Genomic DNA, 12,927 nt, shown 5'->3' on the forward strand with positions numbered 1-12,927 from the left:
CAATAAATGCAGCTTTCAAGAAACTTTTTAGCACTGTTCAATAATTTCAGATTTTGTAAATATTCTATTTTTAAATTGATGTTAAGAAATCCTTCTCTAAACTGTGGCTGAGCTTGTATTATACCTCTAAACATTCATAAGGTCACAAGGAAAAATGGAAACAATTAGAATTTTGTTTAAAAACAGGGAGAATACACAAACATTTTTTGTTTTAAGCCTCAGATCAAAAGTGGAAATAACATTCCCAGTTCTGATATCAAACACAGAATTGTACATCCTTTCCAACAGATCCTGAGAGCTGTAGCTTGTGCATGTTACAGACAGCTGCAGATAAAAGGGAAATTATTTTGGATTTCAGTACTGTTGAATAATTATTAAACCAGTCTTATCAGGACAACCTCATGGCAGACATTAAAACAGGAGTTTTATACTTGTGAAAATGGGATGTTTGTATGCATTCTGATGAATGAGGGCTGTGTATGTGTACATTTTCTTCCATTTTCACTAGTACAGTACAAATATGCATGGCACAGTATATATCTGGATAGCAATACAGGTATTAAGAAAATAGACACTCTCAAATTCCTGTTAAGAATAAACAAGGCACCACTGATTTGAGGTTGTATCCAGTCATTACCTAGTCCATTGTGTGTTGTAAATTTTAGCATTATCTCCAGCATTTTTTCTGAAGAATCTATTTGAAACACTGCAACTCTGGTTTCCTAACCACAAACAACACACATTCATAGTAGTATTTCATCATGGATAGTTCATTCACAGTGTATGTAGACAATACAGATTCTTTCTCCACCTGAAAATAAAAATTGAAGTTTTCAGAATATTTTCTGAAATAGCACCTGAAGCAATTCCCTCCAAAATGTGTATTTCTCCTCTGAACAGGCATCACTGTTATGTGTTTACAGTCAGTGTTATTTGCCCTTTAATGAATTAAAAACCAGACAGCTTAAATATAACTACAATTGTCAACAGAAACATGTAAGCATCTTAAAAGTTAAAAATATATATTAAACAACATTTAAGGAAAAGCCCTAATATGTCTAGTTTTGGTTGACCCATCTACTCCAATAAGCATTACTCACAATCTATCCGTACCTCTAGATGGAATCCATACTGTAATATAACATTTTTTATATCCTCATAACTCAATTCTATAGAAAGTTCATTTGCCAGGTTTTCAAAGTGGTAAAGGAGAGGACCTAGAATACAAAGATAAAGGGATTCAGTAACACTAATAACAATTTTATTGTCAGAAGTATACTTTTATCTAAACTTTTATATGAAGTCAACTCTGTAGCATTTGGGATAAGTATGAAATCAACAAATAAAAAAAAATATGACACCCTGAGCTGTAAAACTAACTAATAAGCAGAGCTAGCTGACAGCCGTGCCTGTAATTAGGTTGTCTACCGCTTTTCATTATTAGCCCGTTTTCAGTTGCTTACAGCTTTAACAAACTAAAGTTTCAGCAACAAATGGTTCAGCCATCTGAGAGAACAAGATTGGGGGGAAAGTACATTGTTTTGCCAATGTTAAAAAGAAATGGTTAAAGAATTTAAGAAACTGAGCACCTCAGTGCTTTGGAGTATGGATGTGACACTTTGGAGGGTGCAGTCCTCAGGCCAGGGAGATGCATTTTGTTTCCTTATGAAAATTCACTCAGATTTGGCTGAATAAGAAGAATCTGAAAATCACTGTTGACACATGCGCAGAGGCTTGAGAGAATGGGGTAGCTAAAAATGCTGAAGGTTTCATGGCTATGAATGCTGAGCAGGACTTCCCCTGCAACTGCTCCTCCCACTCACCAGGGGCCATTGGTCATGCCAGGCAATAGAACTGAGAGCAAGAAGATGAACAATTTACCTAAATTTATCCATATTCCTCCTGGTTTGAGAATTTTCCATATTGTATCAATGTAATCAATGACATTATGCGCTGTATCTATGAAGAAGCAGGTTGCTATGCAGTCCCACATATCTGTACAAAGAAAATACATTATCGAGTGCACATGATCGGCTGCAACATCAATCCTCTGTATAAGACTTCAGACTTGGCTTGTATTTAGCATTTAGTATCAGAATATATAGATATTTAGTCACACCTAAGATCAGCTTTAGCTAACAGTGAAGAGAATGGCTAGAAGTTAAATATTTCCTGACATTTTATTGAAAGAAAACCAATAATACTGTATTACTGTAAAAGCAGGGCAATAAAGGTATGCCTACACTGCAACTAAAAACCCTGGGCTGGCCTGTAACAGGTGACACGGGCTCAGGCTGCTTAATTGTGGGGCAGACATTCAGGGTCAGGCTGCAGACAGAGCTCTGGGACTCTCCAACCTTGTAGGTCCTAGAGCCTGGGCTCCAGCCCAAGCCTGAACATCTATACCACATTTAAACAGCCCGTTACCCTGAGCCCTGCCAGCACTGGGTTTTTAATTGCAGTGTAGATCAGAGGTTCTCAAACTGAGGGGCAGAATACATCCAAGGGAAGGGGGGTGAGAGAAGCTTTACTGTGGACATTTTACCCACAGCAATGAATAACTAGAGCAAAGCGGTTTCCTCTGCATTTGACTCTACATGGTGCTGTGCATTTTGAGATTTCCATTAAACTTGCACAGTATTATACAAAGTTGTTGCCATCTGTACATTAATCTGTCTGCTACGATGCAGTGTGCGCATTTAATTGTAAGCACGGACCACAACTACAGTTTTGCTTTTGCTCCTATTACAATGGATCACTCGTGCCATGGAGGGGGGAGGAAGAGAGACATGCAAAAAACTAAGCTGAAACTGATTTGAGCGAAGCACTGCTGCCATACACATTGGCATATGTACTTGTGTGACGGGAACAGGGATGTAAAACTACTACAGATACAAAGAAGGGGGACAAGATCAAATAAGTTTGAGAACCACTGTGTACACATACCCTTAGGGCCAGATTTCCATTAAGCAAGGCTCAAGCGCTGATACTTTAATTTAATTGATTTTACACTCAATTGTTTGAGCATGGATACCACAACTGTGTACACAAAAGTAGGAAAACAAAAATGTACCCGGACTCTGGGCCTCTTTAGCACTTTTAAAATCCAGAACAGAAGGCTGCCCATCATCAAAATATTTGGTGATTTCACTTTGAAATATCTTTATCCAAAACCACACATTTCTACTTTTGTATTTTCTATTGTATATAACCTTTCTTTAAATTAATGCTTTGCATAGATACAAGGAAAGTCTTTTGAAGTGCAGATTTCCTTTTCCCATCTACCCATATTCTCTGAAGTTATGAAAGGTTAGGCCCTGTTACCTTCAAATAAATATTTTTAAAAAAAATTATTTTTAGATTTATTTCTGACTTACAACAGCCTTCATTCCCTGGTTTGAGCTACAAACATCTGAACAGTAGCAGGGGGCTGACTACAAGCCACTATGCCTGTGGGAAAAGATATTACTACTTCTTAAGAAACCAGTGTCTAGCAGGGCAAAGGTCTAAAAAAAAGCAGGCCAAAAACTTGCAAGCTCAAGGAGAATAATTGTGGGTTCAAACATGTATGCCAAGTGCAAGGAAGGAATAGCACCAGCTGGTCATTTAGTACTTTGTATAGACAAATAACCTCCAGATAAAAGTAAGAAATCCATCATCACTTCCAGTTTTACTAGTACTAGGAACTGAGGTGGAAAATATTTAAGTACAGTAAGTACAGTTATCTTCTGTACATGAATTAGGGGAGAAAAATTACCTCATCAGTTGCAACAAAAATTATTTATCCAGACAGATTTCACAAATGACAATAAGGATGTTTATGTTGACAGGAACATTGTGATCTTTCATAAATATTATCCCTTTGCACATCCTTGAAATACTGGTCATTGATAGTTCATGAATATCTATTTGTAAATAATTGTTTTAGTAATAATTTGCCATGTTGTCTATTTTTAAATCAAGTAACAATAAATAATTAGACTTCACTTCATTTATATCCATGAAAAGCATAGGCTGTTTATATTGTGCATTTCTTTAACATCAATCACTCTTCTAATTCAAGGAAAGAAAATAGGCACGAAAGATCACAGTGTTGGAAGTTGTCCAAGATATCACCATTCTCATTAAAAGAACAGAGCATATATAACCCTACAACAAGGATACAATTTAGACACTTAAATATGCTAGAGCACACGTATAACTTTTGCTTCTTTCAATTCAACTCATTTTGGTTGAGAAGAATCTAGGTGTAATATACAACTTTAGTGCCTACTTTAATGATCCAAGCCATAATTTGGTTTTAATTTTAAATAGAATTCTATTCTTCCATACTGGGTTTATATTTAGTGTGTTCATGAATTCTGACCTCTAATTTCTCTACTTACTGCACTCTGAGTAAATTTCTTGAAAATCCCCTGCTGTCATAGAAAAGTTTGCACCAGAAGGAAGACTGTGGGGGTCAACATCAGGGAAATAAACTGGTCGTATCTGATCAGCAGATCTCCTGTTATTGCTAAACTGATGAATCCAGGGATAAAGTTTATGAGAGTTAATTTCAGAGCATCTGCAAAATATGAAAGTCAGAACGATTCAGTTTCAACTAACTGCTCACGTATTACTTAGAAAAGTAGGTGTTTTGCAATAAAATTGGTAAGTATAAAATGATTTGATTTTCAACAATATGTACGATGAATTTAGTTGCTAATCGGGATGTTATAAAGTATTTCTGTAGGTTTTACTTAGGTTATTATTCCAACTTCTTCAAGACAAATAAAACACACAGTTTTATTGAAAAGGGGGGGGGTGTCTTCTTTTTGCTTAGTGTATTTCCACCATGTTTTATGTCTAGCTTAAAAGAAAACCAATAGTACAGTTCTTTCTGCAAGATGAGTGAAAATTGCCATTACATATGTTCTGTTGTGCTAAACCATTAGAATTCCCATTTGTTTGTCATGGAAGAGTGTACTTGTTTATTTTATAAATAAAGAGAAGGGTGATGACTTAAGTCCTTTCTTATTTTTATATTTTCCTAAGAATACCTATTTTCATTCTAGATTCTTGCTGAGAGTTGCCTTTCTTGAGTCAGAATAAGAGAGACTTTGTGGCACAGCAAAGTAAAAACATTTTTCTGAAAGGTCATCCTTTAAACAAAAGTATGTATTTAGATTATTTCATTAGATCTGCAAAGTAAAATAATTTGCCACTGGGCAGTTTTACTAATATCATTTGAGCATATACATTTACAGTACTGCAATTAATCTTAACAGCCTCATGCCATTTCTCTTTCTGTACACTGCAATGTGGACCAACACATAGCAAAGTAACATGAAACCCTTCCAGACTATTTCAACTATAAAAAGTGACTAAAATGACACGCTCCTATGAATTCCAACTTTTGCACAGGGGTCAAGGTGGACGTTTTGAATGTTCAATAATAGGCCCAAACTGAGGAAGAGGTCTGTGGCTTCACAAGATGCCCGTGAAGTTACATCTAGGGAGCAACCTTTCAGAAGTTGTCTAGATAAGGGAACACAAGATTTCCTTTTCTGCGGAGGTATGCCCCTATTACTGACAATTTTTGAAAAGCCCGCTGGGGAAGAAAATAGGTTGAAACTGTGCACTGTGTACTATAAATGGTCCTGACCAACAGTAAAACGTAGGACTCTTGTGAGATTTGTGGATCGCAATATGGAAATGTGTGTCGTGAAGGTTGAGGGCCAAGAACCAATCCCCTTGGTCCAGTGATAGAATTATTGCTGCAAGTGTCACCAGTTTGAATTTTTGGGCCTTCACAAAGGTGTTAGTAGCCTTATATCTTGGATAGGTCTCTAACCCCCATTCTTTTTTGGAAATACCAAATACCAGGAAATACCTGGAATAAAACACTCTCCCTCTGTGCTGCACAGGAACCAATTCTACAGCACCCAAGAAGAGGAGAGAGCATATTTAGTTTTGTAGCAGGTTCTTGTGAGAGGTGTCCCTGAAGAGGGACAGGAAAGGGGTGTTGGCAAGCAGAAGGGAAGTAAAATGGATGGAGTACCCTATGGAGTTGATCTCCAAAACCCACTTGTCCATAGTGATTGACTCCCAAGCCTGCCAGGAGTGGTAAAGGTTGAGAAGTAGGTGGTTTTCTTCCCTGGAACCTCTGTCTCTTTCACTGAGGTTCATATGGTATCTGGGGGAGCTCGAGAATTGGGCAGGATGAAATCTCTTCACCAACAGGAAATTACTAAGCTCTCTCTTTTGGGCAGCTATATGGATCCTGGGAGAATGTAAAGTAGCCCTGGAGTCCTTTAATGTATACAGAGATTCATCCATGCTGTCAGTGAATAATTTAGTATTATCAAAAGGGAGGTCTTCGACTGTATTTTCGACCTGCTTTAGAAATCCTGAGAGCTGGAGCCAGCAGGCCCGCCTCATAACTACTGCTGTACAAATCCAACAGGTGGTAGTATCAGCATCATCGAGGGAGCCTGCAGAGGCCTGAGCAGCTGGCCTTCTGCAATAATTGGCTGGAATTACTCTCTATGTTCTGTTAGTAGATGCTCAATAAATCAGTTCAGCTTGACATAATTTGTACGATTGTACTTTGCCATTAACAGCTGGTAGTTGGCGATTCTGAACTGCAAAGTACTGACGAATACGATTTTCTATTCAACAGGTCAAGGTGCTTATGCTCCTTGTGGTAGGTCATAGATTTAGCATGGTGCTGCTTCCCACATTCATTAACTGCATCAACCACCAAGGAGTTAGAAAAGGGATGAGAAAATAAAAATTTGGAGTCCTTAGATTGAATATTTCTTATCTGCTCCCTTGCATGTAGGTAGCGAGGGTGTGCCATATAACCTTTGCAGAGTCCAGTAGGGCCTCTAACAGCCAAGATAACAGATGGAGCTGTATGAAGGATGTCAAGCAGCTTATGGTGTGGCTCTTTAACCTCTCAGGAGGAATCTGCAAAGAATCCACAATTCTATTGACAAGTTCCTGAAACTGCTTGAAGTCATCCACCAGGGAGGGAAGAGGTGGCATAGCTGCCTCATCCAGGGATGAAGAAGAGATGTCGGCTGGTGGAGAGACCTTTTCATCAGCCCTAGCTTCCTGTTCCTCAAAAGGTTTCTTCCTGCAGTTCTGGTCTCCTAGGGAGGGAGGGTGATGACTCTATCTTTGTGAGTAGTGGTTCTCAAGGCCTAGAAAATTGCTGATGATAGGCTGCCCAAAGGTCCCAGTATGGCCAAAGAGGTGGTGCACATGGCATGGGTGGAGGCATCCATGGGTGTTCATACCAGCGAAACAGTGGTCGGGGCCATTTCTGACAAGTGACACCAATCTCCTCAGACATCTCTGGAAAAGAGCCTCAATAGGAACAGAGGGAAAGCTTTGCAGAGATATTTGGGAGACTGAGGTAAGATCTTCATCAGAATCATCCTCTTCCAAATCACTCTGTAGCTGTGGAGTTCTGGAAGAAAGATGAAACCGTCAGTACTGGGTGAATGTCTGGAGATCTAGAAGTCCTCAGTAATAGGAGTAAATCGGAGCCATGTAATGATGAGTCGGGCATCTCGGACACAGCAAAGTCACAGAGAAAGCAAAACTCCTGTGATACCAAGTGTTGTCGGTACCATGTCCATAGTCTGCGCTGAAATAATAGTGGCTGAAGGAGTCGACAGTACCATGAATCTCAACTGCTCCGAGGACAATACAGAGCTGAGTGCGCTTCTCCAGTACTGGTAGAGAAAAGAGAGAGCTCTTCTTGAAGCCTTGCTCCACTGATAGTATCACCGACCTCCTGGAACCTAAGACTCAGCAGCAGTGGTCCCCAAACTTTTCAGGGTCACACCCCCCTTTACCCATCTGCGCCCTGGCTGGAAGTGGGGCCGTGGCTCTGGGGGTGGGTGGGTGGTGGAATGTGCAGACAGCGGTAAGGAGGCTGGGCTGGCAGCCAGGGCCCCAGGCACAGGGCCAGGAGCTAGGTGACTCTCCCTCCCCACCCCCTTTGGGGGCTGGCCTGGGCCCTAGCCACACTCTCTCCCCTCTCCCCCCCCACGTTCCTCCATGTCCCTGCCCCCAGCAGGCATGCCCCACAGTTTGGGGACCTCTTCTCTACAGTCTTCAGGTTTGACAGTACCTGAGGAATCAGCAGCCTTGTGGGTACCAGGTCAGAAAGCAATGGGTGCTAAAGTACAGGAGTCATCCGAGACCACAACTTCTTAGAGGCAGATTTGCTACATGAAGAATCTCGAGGGACAGTCTTTGTGAATATTATGGGAGGAATCTTGGGTCTTCCTCTTAGATGCCCTCAAGGAGCGCAGTTCAGAAACAGTGAAGGCAGCAGACTTATTCACAGACTGGTGTACACAGGGAGTCCCCTGGCGAGGGGCAGAGGCCAGGTGCAGTGAGCTCTTCATCATGAGGAGTCGAAGTTTGATCTCTCTGTTTTTCTGGCTCTAGATTTTAATGCCAGACAGCACTTTTGGGAAACAGGAGATTCTCTGAGACAACAGATGCACCAGGACTAACCGTCACTCATTGGGATTGCCTCCTGGCACGACAGGCAACATTTGAGACCAGGAGATCCCAGCATGCCCTCCGAGAAAAATCAAACTCACAGGAGGGGAGAAACTATCTAAAGGGTACTAAGAAAAATAGCTATATATATATATTCCCTACTACAGCCAAAATTACTACTAAGTACTAACTACTAAAAAAAAACCCTCATGGGACACAGTGGAGGTAAAAACACAGACAACTGCTAAGGCTCTATCTGAGGCTGAGAAGGTTGAGCAGGAACTGAAGGTGGTTCACCCGCGCAGTGCTATATAACAGCACAGAGCATGAGACTAAGTAACATGCATGTGCAGGCTGAACGGACACTACTACGAGAAATCTCCGATCAAAGGCGCAGGAGGCTCAAGCACACTTAGAATGGAACGCCCATAGGGACGTTACTTGAAAACCCAGTGGGTTACAGAATATGTTAATTATACCACATAACTAATTGGGGGATGGACTAGATGACCTCTTGAAGTCCTTTCCAGACCTTTTTATGATTTTTATACGGGAGAGGACTTTGCATTTAGGGGTCTCAACCCAACACAAGAAATCTACACATCTAAGAGAGATTACTCATTTATGAATGATAAAAGTGGAAATACTGAACATAAGCAGTCTCCCAACCACCAGATATCACTGCCTATCATGATGAACAACACAGTAATTATTTCCTTTTATTCCCTCCTCTCCCGTTTGTACGTATACATCTGTTGGCTCATTTATACTTGTATGTCTACACTGCAATTAGACCTACGGCTGGACTGTGCCAACTCACTCAGGCTAAGGGGCTGTTTAATTGCAGTGTAGACGTGGCTCAGGCTACAGCCTAAGCCCAAATGTCTATGCCGCAATTAAACAACCTCTTAGCCTGAGCCCAAGTCAGCTGGCACAGGCCAGTCAAAGGTTTTTAATTGCAGTGTGTACACAACCTTAGACGATAAACTCTTTGGGGCAAGGGCCATTTTTCTGTTCTATGTTTGTACAATGCTATCACAGTGGCGTCCTGGTCCATAACTAGGTTCCTGGGTGCTACAGTAATAAAATAAAATAAAAAAATTGTAAGTATAAGAATCAAAGTATTAAGTGTTTTCACAGGTATGTGTCACTTCAGACAGATGAGTCAGTCTACTGGCCATCTGGTTCCTTTTGAACCTTGGGAGATAAAAAAAAAAAGTGATATCCTTCCATATACTTACTGGCATTCCAACTCTGGATAAGAACAACTATTGTATCTTGATATCTCCCCACCCACCAAATCCACCTTCTGTTCTCCCTCTAAACAGCTCATTGGTAGTAGGATTGGCTATTTCCTTTCTGGGACTGTGATAATAGCCAACCACTCCTCTCTCTCCGCTTCCCCATCAAATTCCCATGGTTCTTAAATTTGCATACAATAATGCTTTTGAATCAAATGTTAACTTCATTCACTTAAATACAAATCTGAACCAAGTGTTTGATGGCAAGCATGTCTAGAGAGGAATGTGATTTTAATTACTCATTAATAGTCCATATCAGTTTAGAAGTATGGAAGTGGTCTGAGTAGATGCTAAAGGCAAACAATTAGATAGGATTTTAGTATCCATCAAAAACTACCTACATTACCAGCATGTTTTTGAAACTTTTTTTTTTTTTTTCCCAAAATGTGATAAACAAGACATGGACAAAGGAAAAGAGAGGAATGCTATCTACACTTTAAATCTAGATATAATCCATAAGAGTCCTTTTTACTAAATTAAGCACTAGGGTTTGTTTGTTTTTTAAAAGTCAGTAAATAAAAATGCAAGTACCAAAAGAGAAAATATTGAATAATAAAAAAATGGTTAGCAACTCACTTCATATGTGAAGCTTTTATAATCTTGCTGGAACAGACTCTGAATTTAGAGCTTCTGCAGTGAAATCTTTCTAAATGAAATTTAGAGCATTAGCCAGAAACTGACTAAAAACGGCACCAGATTCCTGCTCATATCATTTTTCAGATAATGTATTGTTGGAGATAGCTGGTGAGGTACAAAACAGAAAGCAGCTTGACACTTGGATAAAGAAAGATTGGAGCACTCCTGATTCAGTATTGTTTTGACTTGTCAACTGAAGATTAGTTATGGAAATAATTCTATTCTATATAGGTTCTTATACTGCGCTCATTAACATAGAAGCCGAGCGCCTTCCAGTAGTGCGTTCAGCAACATGACTAATATCTGTCATTAATGGAAAATGAACATGGGACATCAACATGTCATGCTTCTAATTATACGTGTGGTGTAATGCTTATAAGATACTTTTTCTGATCATAGCCTCACTTAAACTTAACATTTATAGTGGATTCTACCGCTGTGAACCTATGAGTAATTAGAAGGTGTACGCAGCTGCTGGATGAGAAAGATTGCCTAATAAGTGTTTTGATATTTTAATAGCAATGAGGCATCTATTAATAAATTTTTCTGTCAAACAACAAAAAATGTATACATAAAAAATAAATAAATACTTGTGGAAATTTGCCTTAACTTTTAGTAATAAATGCAACCTATTTTATTTTTATTTACAAATTTTCTTTGGTGCTTATCACCATAGTATCAGAACTCCTTGAACATATGAATCAAATTTATCCTCAACATCTCTATGAGACGAGAAGTACGTCCATTTTACAGATTTAAAACAGAAGCATAGAAATTATATAACTTACTCAAGCTCAAACAGGAAATTTGTGGCTGAGCCCAGATCTCCTGAGTTCCAGTTCAGTGCTTTAACCACAAGGCAATTCTTGCTTCTACAATCTTTATGACATACAGGTATGGCTATAATAAATTTCCAAGTCAAATTTTGGAATAATCTCCCATTCCTCCCTCCTACCCTCTTCCAGACATTTACATGAAAGCAAGAGATCTAAAAGATCTGGTTACCTAGATTAGGGATTTTGGAATTTATTTTGATTGGTTATTACTTTGTTAAAGGATTGGTCACTGATTTTTGCCTCCCTAGTACACATAGGTTGCAACCAGCAAGTAAAATATAAGCTAAGTACCTGTTGAGTACAAAATTAGAAGAAAAGAGCATAAAGAGGCTCCATTCATTTCCTTGGCAAGCATAACCGAGCATAGCTATTTCCCAGGCCAATCTACCTAGCCCAGCACCAGGTACCAGGATATTAACTTTGGAGAGATCCCTGCAACAAAACAAAAATAGTAGTTAATCCTTTATCCAATATGTCTTAATAGAATGTCTATGGGTCTGGCTAAATACTGTGGTTTTCATATATTTAAACAGAGATAATTCAATAAGAATTTTCATTTAAATGTTAGGATTTCTCTGTAGACAAATCAGACTTGTTGTGAACAGGTGCCCCAGGGGGAAAAAAACCCCATCATACTATAACAGAATAAGTTATGGAATCTCTTAGAGTATTCTTTTCTTTCTTTCTCTTTCTTTCTTTTTTTTTGTCATATTAAAAAAATTTATAGGCAAAAACCTGATTTGTGAAAAACAACATTCACACCGAATAAAAGATAAAATAATTCACACTTAGTTGCGGTGTAATACAAAATTAAAAGACAGCTATTCTTCAAATAGTTTTCTTAAGTTTTTAGACCATCCCTGTAAAAAACAATTGTATTTGTTTGTAAAGGTGACATGCAAAATTAAAAAATGGGTTTGTGCCCCGTGCCCCTCCTCCCCCTTCTCTTGATGCACAGTGACAACCTACTAAGTTTTTAAATATTAGAAATTCAGGTCTTGTTTACCCTAAAAGAGTGCTTTTCCTTAAGGACTATGGACAATTGCAGACCTAGTAGGGTTTGACATCAGAAACATAAAACAAATGAAATCATATGAATTGACATGGAAGTATTCAGATGATTAAAAATTGTCTGTTAATATATTTAACTCAAGCACTTTTTTTACATTCAGCACCCCCTTTGATTATGGATTTGGGAGCTTTTTCAGACTTTATTTACGTCACTGCAGGGAATCTACCAATAAAAACAGAAAAGCTAAGCCTTGATATTCCTGATGTTTCTAGAAAAGAACAAGCAGACAAAAATTGAGGGAGGGAGGAAGGAAGGGGGAGAAAGTTTCAGGCCTCTTTTATATGTTATAAAGCAAAAAATAGTGTGTACTCAATTTCTTCCTCCCCCTTTGCAAGTCACCTTTAAGTCAAGAAGTCATTACATAGATGTAACTAAGACACTTAAAAACAGCATCCGACTGATATGCAGGACAACACAACCCTAATTTTCAAGATGTGGAGGTGGGAGAAAATGAAATGCAGTCTTCAGAATATTGAGAACCAGGTGGCCAGAATGGGCACAAAGAGTTGGCATTACCATGTTTCCAAAAGATAAAGAGGAGTGGGGAAAGTCAGCTAACTTTGGAAAGACTGGCTTT

At 39.1% G+C, this 12,927-nt stretch overlaps 1 protein-coding gene across 1 annotated transcript in view; it reads right to left on the reverse strand.

Annotated features, from left to right (window-relative positions):
* Positions 1-12,927, reverse strand: part of CARNMT1 (carnosine N-methyltransferase 1) — a 30,757-nt gene continuing 17,830 nt past the window's right edge. The window contains exons 4-8 of the mRNA XM_065406673.1: positions 11,570-11,710; positions 4,386-4,564; positions 1,882-1,995; positions 1,114-1,217; positions 1-811 (exon numbers count right to left, since the gene is read on the reverse strand). Of these exons, the coding sequence (XP_065262745.1) occupies positions 695-811; positions 1,114-1,217; positions 1,882-1,995; positions 4,386-4,564; positions 11,570-11,710 (655 nt within the window). The 3' untranslated portion in view covers positions 1-694. The remainder of the gene's footprint in view (positions 812-1,113; positions 1,218-1,881; positions 1,996-4,385; positions 4,565-11,569; positions 11,711-12,927) is intronic.

The sequence above is a fragment of the Emys orbicularis genome, chromosome 6 (genome assembly GCF_028017835.1).
Source record: "Emys orbicularis isolate rEmyOrb1 chromosome 6, rEmyOrb1.hap1, whole genome shotgun sequence".
NCBI classification, from domain to species: domain Eukaryota; kingdom Metazoa; phylum Chordata; order Testudines; family Emydidae; genus Emys; species Emys orbicularis.